General features: G+C 34.9%; 1 protein-coding gene across 1 annotated transcript in view; it reads right to left on the minus strand.

Moving 5' to 3' along the window:
* The window catches only part of LOC588557 (plexin-B1), a 40268-nt gene that overhangs the window by 14134 nt on the left and 2268 nt on the right, over window positions 1-23866 (minus strand). Inside the window, exons 4-25 of the mRNA XM_030983048.1 lie at window positions 23686-23818; window positions 22736-22892; window positions 21562-21661; window positions 19913-20027; window positions 19318-19455; window positions 18532-18630; window positions 16763-16856; window positions 16102-16292; window positions 15677-15831; window positions 15153-15267; window positions 14497-14630; window positions 13747-13923; window positions 13208-13307; window positions 12488-12724; window positions 11312-11500; window positions 10359-10581; window positions 9707-9849; window positions 9214-9335; window positions 8686-8751; window positions 7833-7907; window positions 7242-7308; window positions 6523-6669 (exon numbers count right to left, since the gene is read on the minus strand). Coding sequence (XP_030838908.1) covers window positions 6523-6669; window positions 7242-7308; window positions 7833-7907; window positions 8686-8751; window positions 9214-9335; window positions 9707-9849; window positions 10359-10581; window positions 11312-11500; window positions 12488-12724; window positions 13208-13307; window positions 13747-13923; window positions 14497-14630; window positions 15153-15267; window positions 15677-15831; window positions 16102-16292; window positions 16763-16856; window positions 18532-18630; window positions 19318-19455; window positions 19913-20027; window positions 21562-21661; window positions 22736-22784 — 2736 coding nt within the window. The 5' untranslated portion in view covers window positions 22785-22892; window positions 23686-23818. The remainder of the gene's footprint in view (window positions 1-6522; window positions 6670-7241; window positions 7309-7832; window positions 7908-8685; window positions 8752-9213; window positions 9336-9706; window positions 9850-10358; window positions 10582-11311; window positions 11501-12487; window positions 12725-13207; window positions 13308-13746; window positions 13924-14496; window positions 14631-15152; window positions 15268-15676; window positions 15832-16101; window positions 16293-16762; window positions 16857-18531; window positions 18631-19317; window positions 19456-19912; window positions 20028-21561; window positions 21662-22735; window positions 22893-23685; window positions 23819-23866) is intronic.

The raw sequence follows: 23866 nt of genomic DNA on the forward strand, positions 1-23866 counted from the left end.
TTTCGAATAAGGTAGCAAGTATTGCAAATCTGAATGTGAGTGTTTAAATTTGATATATCTTTGATTTTGTAATGTAATCAATATATCAGGGTAAAGTAAAACAATCAGCAACTTCTGTGACAAAGATCAAGATCATAAAAGAGTACCCATCGTTTGCTCGTGTTATATATATAATATACAACTTATGTGTTTAGTACTTATTGGTGTTGCTATTGGCTGGATGCCTAAAGACTGATGTTGAGTACTCGTGTGTGTCTATTACATAATCTGCTAAAGATTTACATGTAATAAGAATAGATATAAGAGCATTTTTAATCATCTTTTTCCTTGTTATTATGGATGCATATAAGAAAAATGACAAATATTCTTGAACGAAGCTGAATGTTTTGTTCTCTTGTACCTCCGGAAAAAGGTACGAAGAGAAATTGGTTCTTATTAAAATAAAAAAATTGCTGTCTCTTTCAAAGAGAAGACGTTATTTAATCAATAGTTTTAATCATATGAAAGCAACGTGTTCTTCACGGATTAATTCTTTTTTTGAAGATATCAGAATATTGATGTGAGACTTGTGAAAGCAAGAGATCATACAGTTTTCTTGTTCTTTAATTCTCACAAGCAGTTCCACTGTATAATTTTTAATACGTTGATAATCATGATAAATCCTAATATGGAGGTTAATATTTTAATTACCTTTGTTTTTATATCTTGTTATCCAAAGCCAGGTTAAAGGAATATCACATAGCAATGTATATATATGTATGATACGAATTAAGACTATTATCAAGGGCTAGTCGTTTCCGCAAAAGTACTACGGTCAAGCTATCGATCTTTTTTATTATATTTGACCTCTTCTGTGAAAGGGGAGTTTGTGTTCAGGTTATCCGTGTGAATTACAAATTTACATTTGTAAATATGTAAAATAATTAAGTGTATACATTTCCCGGACATGACAAAAGTTATCATACAATAAGCAGGAATGTGTGTGATTTAAGCCGGTGTGCCTTCTTTTCAAGGGAGAAACGTTCGATACATTTTTCCCTCTTAGTTGGATTGGTGGGGTTTCGGGGATCCACAGCAAATATGTGGTCACCTGTGGCTTTCTTGGTATTGCGTCTTGTCTCGCTAACAGAGACATATGTGTTTTTGTATTGTAGTTTCGTTTGTGCTAGACATCGCTGTAATTGTCATAGGTGTTGCAGTGTAAGCTGTTTCGGTGGACTAGTGCTTAGTGCTGTCAGTGTTATTTGTTTAATGTTACAAAAGAAAAACTCCACAGGATTTGATTTTCATAGTACCGAGGTAAAGTTAATATTCAATGGCTAGTTTCAATATAATTTCTTTGAACTGTCGAGGTTTGGGAAATCGCGAAAAAAGAAATGATGTTTTAGAATTTGTTAAGTTAAAAAAGTTCCAAATATGTTGCTTGCAAGATACACATTTTGTAGCTGAGGAAGAAGCTTCTATAAAACGATTTTGGGGAGATAATTGTTTTTTCAGCCATAAAGCGTCAAATGCCAGAGGTGTTGCTATTTTGTTTGGGGAAGGGGTGCAATTTAATGTAAATAAGATTGAGCGATCAAAAGAAGGGAATTTTGTTGCGTTAGACCTACAGATATATAGCTATGACATAACATTAATATCCTTGTATGGTCCTAATCACGATAGTGTTAGTTTTTATGCAGATATTGAAAGACTTGCTTTGGATTTTGATAATCCATTAACAATTTTATGCGGAGATTGGAACTTGGTTCAAGATTTTGATAAAGATACATATAATTATATTCGCCTTAATAATAATCCTAATGCCAAGAAAAAAGTCGATCAAATGAAGAATGATTTAGATTTGATAGACCCATGGAGAGAATTACATGTCCTGGAAAAAATGTTTACATGGCGGCAACCTACTCCCTTTAAGGCGGCTAGATTGGATTATTTTTTGGTCTCCACTGAACTACTGTCACTCGTTAATAAAATAGAAATTTTACCTGGGTACAGATCCGATCATTCCCTGATCAAGCTATCTTTGAATTTAAATCATTGTATGGTAGGTCGAGGTTACTGGAAATTCAATAATTCGTTGTTAAGGGATGATAGTTATGTGGAAAAAATTAAAGATGTCATTCAACAAACGATTGAGACCTATTCTGTCCCATATAATAACAATGCAAATAGATTTGAGGTAGAAGGACAAGATACACAATATGAATTTACTGTAAATGATCAGTTATTTTTTGATACGTTGTTGACCATAATTAGAGGTGAAACAATTTTATACTCGGCCAGAAAGAAAAAAAAGATTGGTAAATTTAGAATATGATTTAGAGAAAGAAATTATAGCTTTGGAGAAGGCATTGATATCAAAAACGGACAAAAATAGAGCTTTAGTCATATTAAATGAAAAGAAAGTTCAGTTAGAATCACTAAGAAAAGAAAAAATGGAAGGAATAAAGATGAGGTCTAAAATTAAATGGATGGAATATGGCGAGAAACCATCAAAATATTTTTTGAATTTAGAAAAAAGAAATGCTGTGAATAAACGTATATGCAAATTGGTCACTACTGAAAACAAGGAGATAACATCGCATGATGATATTATATCAGAAGTTGTATTATTCTACTCTAAATTGTATAAAAATAATCCTGTTGTTAATGTAGACTTAAATACAATATTAAATGATCCAGATATAAGTAAATTAACCGCTTCAATGTCACAGAAGCTCGAAGGAGAACTCTCCATCGATGAAGTTCATCAAGCACTTATAAATATGAAAAATAATAAATCACCTGGTCTAGATGGATACACCGTCGAATTTTTCAAACACTTTTGGAAAGAATTACACATATTTTTAGTGAGATATTTGAACTCTGCATATTCATCCGGAATGTCCTATACACAGAAGTTAGGAGTCATCACTTTAATTCCCAAAGGAAAAAAAGATAGACATTATTTGAAAAATTGGAGACCCATATCTTTATTGAACGTGGTGTATAAATTAGGTTCCTCTTGTATAGCAAACAGATTAAAGAACGTACTTCCTTTTCTTATACATGAAAACCAGAAAGGCTTTATGCCAGGGCGCTTCATTGGAGAGAATATCCGTTTGTTATATGATTTATTATTGTATACTGATATCAATGACATTCCTGGTTTATTGCTGCTTATAGATTTTGAAAAAGCATTTGATTCTATTTCTCATGATTTCATTAGAAAAGTATTGCACTTCTTCAAGTTTGGTCCCTCTATTGTAAAATGGGTTAATGTATTCTATGAAAATGCTCAATCCTGTGTATTAATCAATGGACACCTGTCTCCAAGATTTTCAATAGAGCGAGGTTGTCGTCAAGGAGATCCCATGTCAGCTCTTATCTTTCTGTTATGCGCCGAAATACTAGGTCTCTTGTTTAGAAATTCCGATTCCATTGTTGGTTTGAGCTTACCTGGTAGACAACTTAAAATAATTCAATATGCAGATGATACTCTTCTAACATTGAACGGGTCAGTAATGGAATTAAACAGTGCATTAAACATTTTAGATAAATATAATGCAATGTCTGGTTTAAAAGTTAATATACAGAAGACACATGCGATTTGGATTGGAGGATTTAAAAACAAGAAAGATGGTGTTCTTTTGAATAGAAATCTAAATTGGGTGTTTAATGATTATTTCAGATATTTAGGTATAGACTTTTGTACGGATTTGCCCAAATTGATAATTCACAATTATAATGAAAAATTTAAAGAAATAAAAAGTCAAATGACATCGTGGTTAAGACGATACTTAACTGTTCTTGGAAGAATCACTGTTGTCAAGTCATTGTTGGTATCCAAATTAAACTACCTTTTTTGTCCCTCCCTAATCCTGGTGAAAATCTTTTGAAAGATATAAATGCTCACTTTTATAGATTTATATGGGGGGAGAAACCTGATAAAATAAGTAGAAATCAAATGTCACAAAGTTACTCAGACGGAGGGGTTAAAATGATAGATATATACACACATTGCCAATCATTAAAAATATCCTGGATTAAGAGATTAGTAATAGGCTCAATAGATAGCAATATCCTCTGTCTTTTGCAATCTTTCTTGCCTGAACGGCAAGATTTAAAATTATATATGGGAAACAATTATTTTCGGGAACTGGCAGGTAAAACAAAGAACATTTTTTTGGAAAGAAATGTTCATGGCTTATAGTACGCTCTTGTCCATGCATTATGATAACTTTTCTTGCCAACCCTTATGGAATAATGATTACATTAAAATAGGCAATAGCTCAATATATAATAAAAAATTGTGTCAAAAGGGAGTTCGTTTTGTTAACGATATTTTAGACACAAATGGTGATTTTTTCTCTCTGGAACACTTTCAAGAAAAGTATAATATTCAAATACATTTTCTTTTTTATCGTGGATTATGCGATGCATTTAGACAAGGGTTTAACAATTGTACTATTTTTAACAAGCTGCCACAACCTCTTTTCCCAGATACAATGGCATTTGTTATGAAACGTATTAAAGGATGTTCACATATCTATGCAATTTTATTAAAAAGAAGAAAAGGACAATGTAAAAGTTTTCTTAAATGGAAATGCATTTTTGACCTGAATGATAAGAGTTGGGAAACATATTGTTCTATTGGATTTAATTGTACTATTGATGTGGGCTTACGATGGTTTCAGTTAAAAGTCTTGCAACGCATATTATATACGAACGATCTACTGTTTAAAATGAATTTAGTCCCAAGAAAAGAATGTACATTTTGTAATGAACAGATTGAAACAGTTATACATCTGCTATGTGACTGTACGCATGTTAAAAATATTTGGGGTAAGTTAGAACACTGGATTAATACTGGAACCGGAAATAAATTAACATTTTCATTACAAGATAAATTATTTGGTTTAAAAGGTTCAAATAATTATGCATTGAATTGTATACTGATTGTGGTGCGACAGATGGTGTATACTTGCAAAATAAAGAAACAATTGCCCGACTTTGATAATATTAGAGTTTCGATTATAAATTACTTCAAGAACGAAAAGTATATTGCAAATTCGAACTGTAGAAATAATAAATTCACAAGAAAATGGTTTCAATTCAGGAATTTGTTTACTTAAAATGATATTTTTTCTGTATTTGTTTTTCTTTCCATGAGTGTTAGAAATGAATTATTGATTTGTTATTTTGTGTTAACTCAACAGTTCATCAATACTTGTATCTTGAAAAGCCAATTTTATTTTATTTATGTTATTATGTAAATTACCTTGAATATATATTTTTGTATGTGTTTCAAATGAAAATCAATAAAATCCCTGTGGAGGGAAAAATATGATGAAAAAAAAAAAAAAGAAAAAATGGTCTCCCCCAGGGTGGCGTCCTGGCGCGAACACTCTACAACATCTACACTGCTTAAATCCCTTCAACAGAGAACACTCGAAACTTCATCTATGCAGATGGCACCTGCATCACAGCCCAGCGTAGTACTTTCGAAGCTGTTGAACTTCATCTCAACACAGCGCTCGCAAGCCTTTCGAAATACTACAGAGCACACTACCTACGGGCAAACCCATCCAAGACTCAGGTGTGTGTTTTCCACTTGAAGAACAGGGAGACAAAGAGAGAACTGAAGCTAAAGTGGAACAATGTGCAGCTAAACCACTGCGAGCATCCAGTGTATCTAGGTGTAAAACTTGATCGTACCTTATCCTTTAAGAAACACATCAAGAATACAATAGACAAAGTAGAATCTCGAAATGCCATCATCGGGAAGCTTTATAAATGTACTATTATTATTATTATTATTATTGACCCCAAAACTGTACAAACTGCAGCTGGTGCCCTCTGCATGTCATCCGCAGAATATGCTTGCTCAGCTTGGAGCAGATCAGCCCATGTGAAGAAGCTTGACACCACACTCAATAACACATATCCAAAGATAACAGGCTGCCTGAAACCAACAAAAGTTGAGGAGATATATCACCTCGCTGGCATTGGAACTCCTAACCAAAAGCGCACTAACACCTGCCTAAAGGAACGGATGAAGCAGTCGACAGATGACAGACACATGCTATACGGATACTTACAACCCTACAAACGATTTATATCCCGACACAGCTTCCTTGATTCTGGCCCACCACCTGAACAGAATCCTCCACCATCAGCCAAGCGGCCGAAGCGGCCGAAGTGGCCGAAGTGGCAATGCCTAAGTCGAATATGGCAAGAGGGGGCTATGCCCATGAAGGAGATACTCTCTGTGACTGCATCTTGCAGTGCAGCGGAACGGGATGCACAGATGAAGATCTGGCTCTTGTTAATGAAACGGCCATTGCAGCAATCGAGCGATGGAAGAACTTGATTTAATTTTAATTTAATTTTAGTTAAGGAACTTTACATAACTATCTTGATCTAAGGAGACACGAACGAACGATCAAGAACCTTAAACTATAAGTCACAAGTTTAATACAGTGAAATGTAGGATCAATCTTTTTTTTTTCCTTCTCAGATACAAATAAAAAGCTGAATTACCAATTCGTTGAACTCCACCTCTTCTTCCAAGAGACATTCAAAGTTCAGAGAGAAGACAGACTGTCCAGTGGTGATATCAATAGGTCCTTTCTCAACCTGCATCTTGATGGATTGGTACAGCAGGTACAGAGATTCAGCCACTTGCCTCTGTGTTTTTTATTCAGATATACAACGCGGAGAACACGATTAGATCCATAAAAATATATGGGTAACATTGGAAGCCAAAGCAAATTTTCGTTCTGTAATCTTTTGAAGTATGATATGACACAATTAATTATTATACCTGATGTTGTTCTTTAAATGTGAGAAATATTGTAGCAAAATTTACATTTAGTAATAGATGTTTCGAAAATGTTATGCACGATATCCTTTAATCTGAATTAATTTGATTTGACCCGCATCTTGGTCAGATGTGAGACCATTGATAATTCGTGATATACATACGACACGACTACAATAATTTATTTAATTCTGGTTAGACTAGATATTGGCATTTATGTGAAATGTATCATGAGGATGAACCATTTCACTTTGTACCGTCATTTATATTACGCACGATACATCCAATTTAAAAGTATTTTGTTGTTCTTTAGTTTGATCCCATGTCTAAAGTATAACACCATCAAAATGGTCACAGCGGGTTTGGTATTGCTTTCTTATATACGTATCAGCGTATTATTATAATCGATGCTAATGAAATTTTGTAAAACCTTAATTACCTTCAGATATTGATACATGCAGAGGGAGATCCAGTTGGAGAGGAGCTTTTCAACGATGGTCTCAGTCCTGAACAAATAAAATTAAAGTAATATTCAACACGGATGCTAAATCGTGATTTAAAGTGATTTTTATTCATTATACTTGCATCACAGTAGATACAAAAGAAAAAGTTTTAGACATCGGTACTACAAAGTAAGATATTAAAGATTGTATAATAAAGAAACGTGCTCTTGCCTCCGAAGAAAGAAGTGTTTTATATCTGACAACAAATTTCCGTAATTGCTACTTTTTGCAAGGTTATTAGAGTGAGTCATGGTTATTTGTAAAAGACAAAAATATTGAAATGACTTTCAATAAGATATCAAAATAGTTATTAATTCAAGCAACCTACACAGCATATATTCTTTTCAACCTACACATTATATTTACTTTTTTAAACAACACGACTGCAATGAGTTTAGAAAAATCAACTCAAGGGCAACGCTATTGATATTGCATTGATTGTTATTTTGTATTATACAGTTGTTTGCGATCACGATAATCTTTCATTTGAAATATTACTAAATTAAAAACTTATTAATGTGTCGAACCTCCGGAAGAGTGATCTTGCTCTACCGCTTTCTGCCCCCTCCTCGATACTTTCTTCCAAGAGCTTGAACAGAGTTCTGCCGATAAATAGATAAATACAAATATCATTCATTTCTTTCGTCACTAGATGAAAGATAATACATGGTAATGAAATAGGAAAATACGAATGAATAATCCAAACGTTCTACTGAAATTATCGCTCTTTACTTAACTATCGCAATTAAAGGCCAGGTGTTAATTTAATTATAATGTTTGTGATGTTCATGACTCTCTTTCTAATGTCGTCTACAACAGCTACACTCTTCTATAATTCATCTTGTCATCAACATGCTTTCATGAGTCCAAAATTAGATACATTTTCTGGCGACTATCAGTTGGCAAAGTGAGTCAGTCAAAGTTTCATAAGTTTATAAGTTGGTTATGTGCTCAAAATCCTTTTCAGCAAACTGCCCTTCTGAGGATATTTCCATATAAAAATAGCTCTATTTTTCATACTTTCTACATGTATATTGCAATTGGTATACTATTCGGTAGCAATTTGAATTGTAATGATGATGACATTTCTATTCTCTTGATTCTATGGATTATTTGTATATAAGTAAGCTTGAAAATAACTTTCAATATAATACACAATTTATAGAAGAATACTGTAGGTACAGTATTATAAGTATGTACCCATTTGATCATAACTATGGTCAATATAACCATCGACAAATGATCGAGTAAAATGACCGGGAGTGAAATATGTTAAATTACGATCTTCGTAGTAGATATCACGTGACGAGCTGTAGACCAATCACACCTTTGTATTTGTAAGAGCTATCATAAGCTATGAAACTGATATATTGTACTCACTCTGTGAAATATCCAAACTTTCCTTCAGTCACCAAGAGGGCGGTAATCAATGACGCGATGTTGACTCTATGATAGACCAAAAGAAAATGTCCATCAGTTAGAGACTTCTTCAATAGAGTCTCTCTTTTGTTGTATTCTTCTTCATATTTGTGCATTGTTTGATTAATATTGATATATCGCAGACACAATTGTAAACGAAAAAGTTGTGATCAACAAATAAGATGGAGAGAGAGACAATGAGGGAGAAAACGAAAAGATAAGATAAAGAGAGAAGATAAAGGTACGAGGAGATAGAGAGGGAGTGAAAGAAAGAAACAGAGAAACACATACAAATAGACAAACGGCAAACAGACAGGCAGAGAATGGACACAACATCAGGGGTAAGAATGGATGCTATATATTCATAAGACATAAGGGTGGAAGGACTAACAAACATATACAGATACATGTAGAACCCCTTTTCTTCATTTCATAACTTCAATAACATAATGATTTGGGCAATCTAAAGAGCACTAGATTGTTACAAACCTATCCCGTCTCTTGGGTTTTCTTTGTTCTTCAAGTTGCTTGATGAAATTAGTCAAGAAGTCAGTATTGCCGAGTTGTCTAGAGAACATGATCATTGCAGTCTCCAGGTCAGAGTTCATGTACTGCAGATTTAAAAAAATTGTAAATATAATCAAGAAAATTGCAAAGCTTAATTTATTCATTCAAAACGTCTGGTTAGACTGTGAAGATGAGCAGTCGAAAGAGGTTCTGATTACAGACCCATCCATTCCAACCTTCTTTTTTTCTTTCTTCAATATTGATAGTATTGTTTTTATCTAAATCAGACTGAAATCCATAGACATGTGGTTTATATCTCACCGTAAATAAATTTCCAAGCAATAGTTAAATCGATTGGGATTTTGACATTTCCAAACAACTTGTAGTATATGGCTGTGTGCTCAGCTGAATCTCAACCCGACTCTAACGTCATTTGGCAAGACAATAGGCCACATTAAAATGAATAAATATATACCTCAGGGTCCGTGGTTGGTGGTAAAACAGCCAGTCCTGCAAAGAGCATATTCGTGGAGTAATCTAGTGCATTCACAAAGGGTACACCAAGATGGCTGATTTGTTCCTCTACTTCAGACATGTCAGCCTGTAGTTCATGAAAAGCTGCAACAAACATATCAAACAGTGGTAAAATAATCGATCAATAATATCCAAATACTACAAATTTGTTGATAAATTTGCCCATTTTAACATACATGGACCTTCAATAAATTGAGTGCAAGTTGTCGCTCAAAATCACTTACCTAATCTCATCCACATGAATCAACACGTAGAACAATGAGAGGAAGGTTACTTCTTACGCTACTTCTTGGATTGAGAGTCCACACATTGTCCTCTTGCGGACATGTTCCTAACAATTTCCTCCAGTTTAGAGACATGTTGCGTGGAAAATGCAAGACCCACTTAAACAATTATTTGCTAAGATTGGATTGCGTCATCAAAGTATTTTAGTGAAACATGACAGTAATTAGTATATTGAGAAACACCAAACATGCACTATTGTTATAATAGAATCATTTAGTACGACTAAATTTTATCCTTGGGTGTAGAATTATTCCGTTAAAGTAAAACGAGTAGCATTTATCACAAGTAATGAGAGATTACAACTTTACCAGTTTCCACTCTGTCTTGAATCTTCTTCTCCAGCATTTCAAACACTTGGACCTGTTTGTTTAATCGTTGATGACTTCGTCTAAAGATGATGGCGCCGATGATGACGAGGATGAAGATGAGCAAAGCGGTCCCAATCACAGCACCGACAATGGCACCGATGTTGATGGACGTCGTAGAGTATTTTACGTAGCCAGGGTAGAATACCAAGTTTCCATGGTAAACCTGTAATTGATTTGATTGGTATCTATCATCTTCTGATCATCATGTGCATGTAACAGTGACATTTGATAGATATTCTTTGATTACTTCAAAGTAAGAGTCATCAAAAAATTTAAGAGATCAATTTGTGCTGTAAATTTTCCAGATTTTACCAGCCTAAATTTTGTTTTGTTATTCACAAGCCTCATAATGTCCCAATTATTTCAACTCTTTCATTATGAAAATAAAAATAAAAGGAGGAATGAAATCGTACAAAAATGTTCAACACTGTCACAATGCCATTTGTTAGGGTATAATGATCAAGACATATAGATCAGGTAGTTGAGAGGGGAAGCGTGGACTCGTGGTGATACACCCTCATAAGTTACGTTAACCTCAAGCCAGAATAAGGAAGACAGTTCGAGTTCTGATACTAGTAGCTAATAGAAAGAGTTAAAAAAATTTGACACTCTTTTAACAAATTACTTCTACTATTCAAAGGTAGGACGTAATCATCACTACGTAAATACCTTAAAGTTTATCAACATTGTTTACGATTTTAAAATAATTTTAAAAATGAGAATCTCAAAGGTCTCTTTGAAATACGAATAAAATACAAATACATACATTCAGATTAGACTTTAAAATGTATTTCTGAAAAATTAATCCCCCAAATTATGAAAATAAGTAAGTTAGACATCTTGTGGTAGTAAAACGATGATAGGAAACTAGCCAGATAAGTAAATTGACATACTGTTACAGCTGGTAGATCTTGGGTAGGTCCAGGCTCCACTGTACCATTGATATTTCCTGGTTGAGGTTTCTTATTTGGTAGCTGGCATCGTAATACATCAATCTCAAGATCATCAACATCACAAACTCCATCGGGACCCAACAAAACTTGAATATCATCCTCTGTGCTTGCTAAGTCCAAATTAATTCCCTAGAAACGAAGAGAAAATAATTAATGCAAGGAGCGTATGTATACAGCTTAGCAGACACTGTCAATGAGTGAAAACACAAATTACACTCACAATATACACGATATGTTTTGTGATAATAGTAGTACATTGCTTTCACTCACTGACGTGTTTAGGTAAGCCTAAGGCGGGAGTATAGTTCTCCTACTAATGTTAATTCTCAATAGTGATGGCAGATAACGAATATTGAAGGGTATTTATTTCACTCTGAACATGACTGACAAAGAAAGCGGACAAAATATACAGTTCCTCAGGTAGACAAAGGAACATCCCTTCACTGCTATTATGTAAAAAGTGAATATGCATGTGACACCTGTTCTACACATTTTTACATAATAGCAGTGAAGGGATGTTCCTTTGTCTACCTGACGAACTGTATATTTTGTCCGCTTTCTTTGTCAGTCATATTCATAGTGTGTATTTTTTTATTACTAGATCGTCAAACTCTCTTTCCACAAGAGATGCATGTGCCATAAACGGAAGAATGAAGACAGGAAACACAAAAAATACCCATTTTTCACTCGGCAGTTCGGACGGGAATTTTAAAAATATATACATTTGGCAAGATACATAATAAACGAAATTAAAAATTTTGCCATAATGAGGAAACATTAATTTCAAGTCTCTCATATGAAAATGTATAATTATATAATCCATTGACTACGGGAACCAGGTGGCTCCTAATCTTTCTTTTGTAACGCCATATTCTGTAAACTTGTTATGAAAGAAAGATAAATAAAACTTGAACTTGAACTTGAACTTGAACTTGATACAAGTTTGAGAGACAAAAAAAAATTAGCCTGTAGGAATAAGTGAAGTCAGTAGTTAATGGGTTTTCAATTATGATTATGATAACATAAATACATTTATAGAAATCCATTGTTTCATTCGTGAATAAGTGTGAAACGATAATTAAAATAAACATTTTAGATTAAACAGGCACGACTCACTGTGATCTCAAGCCGGCTGTTGCCACTTTCATAGATTCTGTTTGGCTCAATGAAGCTTTCGTACATAGGGTCTGGGTAGTACTCTATTAAGCCGCGGTCGACGATGTATCCATCAAAGTCAAAGGTCAGATTTGCTGTCATAACGCCATTTGTAGCTCGTCTCCTTCTGGCAGAGATACCATCGTCAGGAAAGCTTGGGGTTGGACAGATGAGAAGAGTTTCCGTTCCATTGCAGAGCTGTGGAACATAAATCGACATGTCTTGAATTTTAAAAAAAAATCAACGTTTATTGAAAGCGAATTTTAAATCAAGTACTGGAAGAATATCTAATGTTTCGCTATTAATTTCCACGGTACCAGATGAATCATAAAATAATATAAGTATTGAAATTGGATTGTAGCGTCCCAACAACAAGCGGTACGATTAAGCCAAATTCATGTGACAAAAGGGGCATCCCAGTTGATCGGAATCCCACGGGACCATCATCCCACACGACCGACAATTTACGAGACCGACATAGTAAGTTTAGCGAACCCTCTGAAAACGATTCAAGAAGTTGTCAGAAAGGGTTTTGACGACTGTCGTTCTCGAGGTCTTTCGATTCCTAGGAAGTTGACGGTCTGCACATTGCATGCTGGTGTGTTTTCAATTTGTACACTAGCAGACCATGTCTGCTTTGCGAATAAGCAGACAACAACGAGCAGAGTAATAGATACATACCTCAGAGTCACTAGCATTTGTTGTAAGTGACGAAACTATTATCCGGGGTTCCTGGATGACATCAAATCTTTGTCCTGTTAGTTTGATATTGAGACCTCCTCTGTATCAAAAGAAGAAATATCACATGTTTCATTCAAACTATTGAAAGAACATTTTAACTGCATATACGCAGCTATGTTTAAAAATCTCACTTGAGGAATGGACCCCAAACTTAAAAGATTATCTGGGGAAAGATGTATAATAATATCTGAATTGTAAAATGGAGAGATATTTAGATACAATGGAGAATACTTATTTTCAGTCCATTCGTTCACTGTTGTCTATTTGTCCCCACTAGAGTTTCACACAGCCCAAAATACACCTCGCTACACGCTTAATTAAGATATAAAGTATTGACTTTACACATATTTCCTTTACATTTTGTGTATAAGATATCTGCCAAAAATACATTGATTAAGAATAGCAAGACGATCCATTTGTCTTAGTATTTGAAAAGGCTCCTGCCAGTTCGAAATGCGAATAAAGATATTGTTCCTTACGACATGATAGCCACAGTTCTGTCAATGGCATCGATAATTGGGTTTGGGTAGTAGGTAAATGTGAAGTCTTTGAAAGTTTTTTCAACTCCATCGAATGTCATGGTCAAGAACACAGAGACTTGTTCATTCATTTGTAAGCTGCTTGTGACGCAAGTCGCTATCGTATCTTCAATAATCCTGGAAAAGAAAATTTATACATTAGAACTATCTATGAAAATGTCTAAGACGTAGAAACAGGCTCATCGAAATTATTAATCATTCAAATCAGAATGATATAACTGTCTTCTGAACACATTTCATTATATTACAGCTCTATATATATCATGCTGGAGGAGAGGGGGGGGGGTAAGTTTAGCTTCCGAATATTTATGTGTTTCAATATTTTAGTTAAGTTTATGTATTGGTAATGTTTATGAATGCGACTCACTTCTCCTGACTGGTTTGTGTAGGTGTGCGCAAGTACAAATGTGCGTAGGTGCAATGTGTGTGTTGTGTGCGCGCGTGTGCGTGTGTGTGTGTGTGTGCATGCGTGTGTCTTACTGGGTGATTGTGATTAGATTGTAAATTTAAGAATTCCATAATCCTTTTACATAAAAAATATCCTCCCTTCAGTAGAAATGCAGTTCGAAGTACATTTACCAATTCATTTACAATCTTCTAATTGAATATATCAACACACAATAAATACTACTAAAAACTTGAATCAAAAATTGACCATTAAGGTACATAATATATATAAGTGATACTCACAAATTGTTGCATTGTGCTTCTCCAAATGTAGCTTCAATGTTCCTTCCTGTGTTGAGGTCCGTCCCAGTAATTGTGATCTCAGTCCCCCCTGCTACCTGCCCCTCCGTGGGACTAAACCCTGATATAATGGGATCCTAGCAAGAAAATTACTATAAATTACTCGTATAAATCGTTTCAGAGGATTACACATCAATAAGGAGTAGGTTATAGCTGAATCGTTTTTAATGTTGTATTCAATTATTACAATAGTTTCCTCTCAAAGCCCGATATTAGAGCTCAATAACATGATAATATGTATTCTTTCTTGTAGGGAAAATTACCAATACGTTATTATTAAAACCGTACAAACTGTTCAATAGGAAAATACCAAAGCTCAAAACAGATTTCAAAGAAATATCAGAAGAGGTAACATTATCTGTAAGTTTGTATTGTTTTATTGGCTTATTAATTTTACTTCACTGGCACGTCTGGATATATTATAACATGTGTTTTGACAAGTCATGAATCAAAGGATTTCAAAGTCCACCAGCAATTTTGCGTATTTTATTATGGCAGCGCATACATCAAACGAAAAGTCCGCGGCAATGGTTTTCAAAGAATTAGAGCGGGAATGTGTTCGTAAAATTGAATTTCAATGTGATTTGTTATTCGCCTACCCTGTAAAAGAATTCTGCAACACTCTCTCCGGTCTTGGTACTTTCACCAGATCTCACTGTGATTCCAATGCGTCCTGATATTAGTCTAGTAGATATCCCAGTCATGCAGCTAACACTGACAATAATAAAGAAATCAGACAAACGATCATTTCACATATACATTTTTTTGCAGCCAAAATTGTTCTGTTTTTTTATGGTTTTATTATGTACGTTTTTCTTATATTCACGCGATGATATCATGAAATTTGAAATAATTCAAACGTTTATGCATATTTTATGTGCTGAATAGCAAATAGAATTGTGTATAGATATAAGGGAATTCTGAACGAATTAGAGTACATGTGATACAGACGGTATTGCCAACATATATTCCGCAATTTAGCACTCTCGGTGATACCGGAAGTTCACGGAGGAACTAATAAAAGTCACCATCCCGTATAGTAATAGGCATTCAGTGGCCATTCATGACACGTTTATGAACACGAATACATCGAACACATGAAAGCTTTGTTTGTTGCTTTTACCTCTGTCCTGGCTGATAGAATGAGTCCATGTCAGTCAGATTACACGCCAGGTCTCCTATGACTATTTCCAGTACGTCATCAAATTCTACTCCTAGGTCAGTTCCCGTGATTTGTAGTCTCGTTTGAGCATTGATAGGACCTGACATGGGATAAAACTAAACACCAAAACACGACAATATTAAAAACACATGCATATTATTTTAAAGATTAATTTGTTCATTGTAAACATAATCATGAATGACTCTTGGACGTTTGGAAGTAAGACTTTTATAGATGATTGATAAAATTATTACACATAGATCACGCACCAAATCTCATATATTATTAGAATTACTCAAATTAAAATTATATGATCTCTTACGGGACCTTGCATAATGTGTCAGGTAAGTATTTATGAATCGGATAGTGATATATTATTTTCTTACTTCAGTGATAAGTGGTGCTGAACAAAGCTGGGTGTCGTTCTGACTGAGAAACTGATTGTTCTGACAAACATCACTCTGAATGACATTGCAGTCATCACCACACCAACCACAGTTCAAGTGCGATGGGGTTGCTTCTTCTGACAGGCACCGGCTGCAACTTCCACCGTTAACCGAACACTTGTACAGGGTCACTTAAAAGGAAAAGAAGAAAACATAATTATGATTTATAATTCAAACCAAAGTAGTCAATCCCTGAGTCTAATGCATTATTAAAAATTCCTTTTTTATATTTCCAAGCTATGATAAAATGATTCAGAACAGTTAGTTAAGTGTAAAGTATCTTCCAGGTAAATTTGCAAATGAAGACTTAGAAGTGAAGTCTCAATTGAAAATGGTAATTCATTTTGAAATAATTTTGAACTTTCTTCCTAAACACTAACAGTTGATTTTTATCAATTAAATGTTTGATAGGATGAAGGGAGAAAAAAAATCGTCGATGAAAGGAAACAAACCCATATTTTCCCGCATTAGGAATGTTTTCGAAGTGATAATTTCACCGTTTTAAAGAAGATCTGCGGTGACAATTTTGTTTAATTGTTTAGCCGAAGCGTATTTTTGAATGGATGGAAAATATCGGTACAAAACGAAATTGGTGTTTTACCATTTGTGTCTGTCGGATCATCTATGTTGTATTGCCCATTCCACTCAACCGAGACGCTTACATTCTTCTCGAGGATATTCTCATTAAACATGTACTGAAAAAAGTACAAACAAACATAGTGTAAAGTTTAAAATGATATACAGGTGTAATGTGAATAAGGGTATAGATGATACAGGATAAGGTAGAGGGTAATCATTTTCGAAATACAGGATAGGATTCCTGGTCTTGTTGTCACCGGTCTGTGGATCATAATGGTTAGTGGTTAGAGTCACTGTTGCCAATGGTAATATTATCTATAGTTGCCACTCTCCTCACAAGTGAAGTTAATTAGTACACGGTAGGAAGAATTTCCTAGAGTATATAGATTATAGTAGCTGCACTATATAAATGGACATATTATTATTATCAAATGATACAAGTATTCACTTTGCAAACGGATTAGTTTAAAAATACTGCGGGTATTAGAGAAGATGGAAGAAATACTACGGTCACAAAGGTTCGTACGAACGATAATTTCGTACGAATCTCCCTGTTTTTCCATTGTCTGAAAAACGTTCGTACGGCGTTCGTAACAGTTCGTAATGACATTTGTGACCGAGGCTAAAAGAAGAACGGTTAAAGCCTCGGTCACAAATGCCATTACGAACTGCTACGAACGCCGTATGAACGATTTTCAGACAATGGAAATTCGGGAAGACAATGAAAAAACAGGAAGATTCGTCCGACATTATAGTTCGTACGAACCTTTGTGACCGTAGCATAAAAGAAAAGGGTGAAAGGCGTAGAAGAAGCAGCAAGATAACGATAAGGAGAAAAAGAATGTGAGAAGGGGAAGGAGGAAGAATAAGATTAGAAGCAGATAGAATAAAAGATAGGACAAGAATGAGGAGGAGATGGTTAAGAGGTAACACAAATCTAAGAAATAATCATGCAATTAAATTGTTTTAATAGAGCCCTAAGTGCATCAATATTTCTTGTACTTTTGTGTATTCTATTGAACTCCGAGCAGAAATCTAGAATTGTGTATAATGTATAATATATATAAGAATTACTTAAGGCGCAATCGGACGAACATTTGGAGTGAAAAAGTGAGTCATTAAGTAAACATTGTCATTAGCAGGACAATTAGTCTACAGACAAGTTGTTACACGAAATAGGGAATTTTTTTAAAATTGGGTTGATAGTAATTCTTTAAAATGTTGATATATTTGGATGCCCCTGTGGATGTATTATAAGCACTAGAAAATTTAGCACCTAAAACACTTCTGCTTTCGAGAAATTGAATAATCAAAAATTCAAAGGCCATTCCATGGTAGCTGCGATCATGAAAATCTCAGAATATGCAGTTCTGATATATAATTTCCAAAGGGAATAGCAACAAGAAACATTGTTTTAGAGCGAAAGTAATATCAGTCTTGAGAGGGTGCTATACAACATAAAGAGTTTACTGTTTACAATTTCATTACTTTAGACTCGATTTCAACCGCGACAACGATCATTGAATATTGTAGAATCGCATATGTACCTAATAGGTTCATTTGAACTAAAGTCATGACCCCATACCAAAACTTTGCCATACCTTTAATGTACCATGTAGGGTTATGTATTTCCACTTAAATAACTTCACATTATTTGATAAAAGTGACTATAAATACTAGTTTTAATCTAGTTTAGATAACTATTTTTTATCCATATAATGTCAATAATATTGATAATTGATAATTGATAATGTATGAATTGTTCTCCTAAGGTTCCATACACATATTTACCTCTTCCGCACTACAGATAATGTAACTTTCATTGAAGAAGAAAGTTTGTACTCGTATTCCGACTCCATCAATACGAAGGATGCATTCAAACGACTGAACCTGAATAAATATTGAATTTATAACAAAATAATTTCATGATTTTAGCAGATGACGAGGTACAATCTGCAACTTTTTGTCAGAGCTTGTTGAAATATTCCCTGTCGACAGACAGTACTCCACATTTGCCACACTCGACCAAGGTGAGCTATAAAATGACTACCAGGTAGGAATTAGTTCTTTCAAATTGAGCGCTGTAATGAATGCCGTGCTAAAGCCGGCTAATAATAATGGAGCGTCGGGAGTGGTAAAATGCCTTACCGAAAATGATCGTTAGTCGAAGTAGCAACAGTAGTAGTAGTAGTAATAGTAGGTTAGTAGTATAAAGTGGCGGATCCAGGGGGTGGGCCTCCCCTCCCCCCCCCCCCCCTGGGAAAAAAACGTGTAAAAACACGTGATTTTTACCTTTTTGGGGTTGGGCCCCCTGACCCCCCCTGGCGCCCAAGGGGGGGGGGGTGCAAATTTTTACATTTTCGAGGGCCAAAAAAAAATGTGCTCACTACCCCCCCCCCCCCCCCCCCTCCCCCCTCCCCCATTTTCCACTGAGCGACTTTTCGGCCGGCGCAATTTCCAAATTTGGGGGAGCAAAAAAAAAAAAGATTGGGCCCTCTCCCCTAAGAAATCCTGGATCCGCGCCTGGTAGTCTAACAGTTTACAATCACTAAACCACAAATGGGATGATGTTTATACCTTAGTCTTCTCTGTGGGTAGATTTGTTGCTAGAAGTGAGTAACCAGAAGGAATATTAACTGGTATGAAAAACCGTTCTGATGTCGCCAACAGCTGAGGGCAATAACTCTGGCCTTTGTTTCCGGAACCTACGGTGTTCTATAAATTTGAAATAGATACAAGATACAAAAGAAAAAATACATCAAACACATTGTACCTGTAGCTTATTATAAATATTTGTTATGTACGTGTATGATATTAGTCCGGGGTATTAGTATCCCATTGGAAGGATTCACTGAATGGCATGGTTTCCAAGCATAACTCATATTCAAATTCAGAGTCTACTTATTTCAGTAGGTCTATTTCTTTGCTCTCTTTGCGCATCTCTTTGGTCTCACGTTATTTCGTGTTTACATGTCTGCTTTTCCAATACTTGACCTTGACATTTCAAAGTGAAGAAAACATAAATTGTAACATTTGGGAATAGCAAGAGGAGAACACCTTGACATAAAATATGAGTAACGTAGATACCAATTTAACACTCTTTAATGAAATTATTAAAAGGTATCGATCAACGAGAGAGATAATGTTTCTTTAATTTAACAGATCTGCTTACATTTTCTCCAATCACCACTGTTTCTCCCGGCTGACATGAGCTATTATCGTGGGTACACATGTTGTCGTAAACACACCAGTCACATGGCCAGGGACTTGTTACACAGGAGGAACAACTGGAAGAAACAAGTAAAAACAAGTGCAAGAAATAGCTAGAACTTAAAGAATGATACCATTCAAATTCTGTGATGCTCAGAATTAAAAGTCTTTACTTGCATCTAGCTACCTAGCTGAAATTAGATGGTACAACAAACGCTTGGTGAATATTATGACGCAGTCAATATCATACACTAAACAAACTCTAAACTTCAACTCTAGACTAAACATAAGCTTAAATCTAAGCCTGACCTAACACCCAATTGCAACTCCAAATCCCTAACCCTATGTTTGACGAAATATAGCGTAGAACGATTTTTGCCAAGGCAAAATGTCAGGCCTCCTTAAATCATTAGGGACTTTTAGATTTGCACGTCGACAGCTTTGACTGTAACGTGTGACGTCATTTTAAGTCTCTGTGCATGCGTCACATCGTCTCAGTCGGCGATCGAGAATGTGTCAACCTTGATTTTCCTAAATCTAGTACGGTACTAGTATATGCCGCGTGTGCATAAAATATACAGTTACTCAGGTAGACAAAGGAACATCCCTTTCCTGCTATTATGTAAAAATGTGTAGAACAGGTGTCACATGCATATTCACCTGTTCTACACATTTTTACATAATAGCAGTGAAGGGATGTTCTACCACAGCAATAGGCCAGTTTCGTAATGTAACCAAATTTAATGCATACGTCTTTGTGAAGTGCCTCAATACAAATTATTTCATTCACCTGATAAGAATAATAGTATTTCATTAGTCATAATGCAACTGCATATATTAAGTGTTGCTAGGTAGGTCAAGCCATAACGTTTGTCCAACCTGGTAACAACTAATGTATGCAGTTCGGATTCTGCCTATTGAAATACTATTATTCTTATCAGGTGAATAAAATAATTTGTATTGAGGTACTTTACAAAGACTTATGCATTAAATTTGGTTACATTACGAAAGCGGCCTATTGTTGAGGATAGAATGAGGAACTGTATATTTTGTCCTCTTTCTTTGTTCGTCACTTCCTGCATGCATGTATATCGTCGATCTAAAAGATTTCTAATTGTAGTCAACATGGGCAGTTGAGTAGGTTGACATGCATGATCAGTCGGCGTTCGTCGTGTTCTCGTCCACTCAATCTAAAAGTCCCTATTTAATCTATTCCTAGACATTGCACTTTATAACTCACATTAAAATGTATAGCACGTCACAATAATATTTGATTTATAGCCATTGTAAAGGTAGGAAAGTAAGCCACTTGCCTATATGATGGAATGCTGAAAGGGGGGTATTGGCCCACAGTATGTTACCAAGTGCGATGGAATAATGAAATCATATTTCATTGAATGTATCTTTTTAATATCCATGAATTTCCTTGATTTAAGCAAGCAAAGGATTGTCAAATTGATAAAATCATCACAAATACTTAAACAAATATGTAGTCAGTAAAAGTTTGGGACAAATTACCTTTCACTTGCCCAGTAAGTAACAATAAGTATCTTAATATAAAAAAAAAATCAGAGGTGGCATATAAAAAAACGTAGAAACCAAAGAACCTACGATTTAAGATGGGTGCAGTCAAACGATATAAAATCCGTGCTCACGAAGCTCACTCCAATTTCCGTTGAGACAATAGAAAGAGTCAATGTTACATGGTCCACTGGATGTAAATGAAAGAAGATGATATAGATAATCGGTTACAATGTTGTTCAAGAATTGTTCTTAAGGGAAATTGCAGTACCTAAATATTGCGGATAGGAATCACGTTGGGATAATGTAATATGTCGTCAAAATCTTGGCACTTTTAAATGTGACGTAGTAGGTTTATTTAGTATTTAATTTTTTTTGCAATCATTGTTTATTTGTTACCCCCCCCCCCCCCCTCAACATAATATAACATGAATATCATTTTATGTTAAGTGTAATATAAAAACAATATTTAGTGATAAGGAAAAAATACATTCGATATTTAGTACTAAATAAATACAAAGATAATGAAAAGGGAAACCACAGTATGCTACAATTTGTTGTCACATATTTTATGTCTCATAGGAACCTTTTTATTCAGTATTGAATTTTCTCCAAAGTTTCAATTGTCTTTTCCTGCTCTTCTACTCTTCTAGCAATATGCTTCTAAAACGACAGCCTTTGGAGTCTTAGTCGTGGGTTTAAACTTCAACGTTATGCGCCGTACTGACGCAATTAACTTCGATGTTTGCAAGCTTGTATTTGAATTGTGATTACTCTTTGTTTCGCAAACTTAAAGGTAAAGACCAGTATTGGAAACGCCCCAATTTCAAAAAAATGAAATGGAAGCTCTCATTACCATTCATGTGAAAGAATATGTTTTGGCTAATACATGATGATAAAAAATTACGCCGGGAAACCGCCTACTAATTCATATATTTGGTTAATTTGTTTCTCTCATGGTCTGTGAGAGATATAGGGTAGTCCCATATACATCCTTCTGTGTATAGTGCTTGTAACTTTACGAAGAATGGGCCAAATTTCTTATCATTTTGATGATTCCAGAACCTTGCAGATGCTAGATGCTAGATGATCAACCTTTTCTGATCGATTCCACAACGTTTCGTTCACAATGCAATCGCATGACTATAACTGGTCTTTACCTTAAAGCCAAGAAAAGAACCGTGTCATATTTTGTAGAATAGAGAGAATTTCGACTTAAAAAACGAAATAAATTCATAAAGAGATAATTGATATATTTCCCTACCTTCTTCTGGAATCGTCGGCAATTCACTCATGGGGGGAGATAAGCACATGACTACATTGGCCGGAGTAGTAGTAGCATTGACCTGGTAGGAGTCGAAGGCACATTGGTATTGATGTCTGTCTTTGAGAGCTGGTAGCTGCTGAACGGTAATGGTGATCTACCGCATGTAAAAACAAGATTAGATTTCATGTCTGGCATACAGAAGATGGAGAACACACCATGTAAGTTATATAGCGCGGCAAAGCTATGAAATGTATAAAGAGGTCAAAAACTCATTTCATTTCATCGACTTTTTGTTTCTTCCTTTCTTCGATTGTTTAATAAATAAAAGACAATATTTGTTTGACCTGTTCATGTTCTCGATAGCGAAATAAAGTTTTTCTATTCCATTTGATGGCTGACAAACACAAGAGGAGAACAAAACTATTAAAATATAATGAGGTCAAAATAAAATGTAACTTCATCGACTTTCTATGTCTAAGTTTTTCGAGTATTAGATAAAAGACAAGATTTGTTTGAGCTGTTCATGTTCTCGATAGCGAAAGAAAGTTTTTCTATTCCATTTGATGGCTGACATACACAAGAGGAGAACAAAACTATTAAAATATAATGAGGTCAAAATAAAATGTAACTTCATCGACTTTCTATGTTTAAGTTTTTCGAGTATTAGATAAAAGACAAGATTTGTTTGACCTGTTCATGTTCTCGATAGCGAAAGAAAGCATTCTTATTGCATCGCGATTTTGTTTGGAGTGTTAATACTTCAAGCATCAACGATAATTCTATGCATAATCAAGTTGCCAATATTCCTATTTATAAAGGGAAGGAGTATTAGAATTTAAGCCGAGTCTGTTGTTTAATATTCAGCGATCTACAATTTTTTTTTGTTAGATGGACATGAAGTCCCAATATATAATGAAGTCATAATAATTATCATTTCATCGACTTACATCTCGTTCTGTTTCTTGATAAGGCAGTCTATGGTCAGGCTGGACATCTGAGATGGATACACATTGCAATGCATTGTAAGATAACCACCGAGTTGACTCGTCAGGGAAGAGGCACACCTCGTATCGTGTACATCTTAAAGAGGAAAGGGTGTGGGAAGGAAGAAAATTATGAATAGAAATA

The sequence above is a fragment of the Strongylocentrotus purpuratus genome, unplaced genomic scaffold (assembly GCF_000002235.5).
Source record: "Strongylocentrotus purpuratus isolate Spur 01 unplaced genomic scaffold, Spur_5.0 spur5_scaffold_13, whole genome shotgun sequence".
Lineage (NCBI taxonomy): Eukaryota > Metazoa > Echinodermata > Echinoidea > Camarodonta > Strongylocentrotidae > Strongylocentrotus > Strongylocentrotus purpuratus.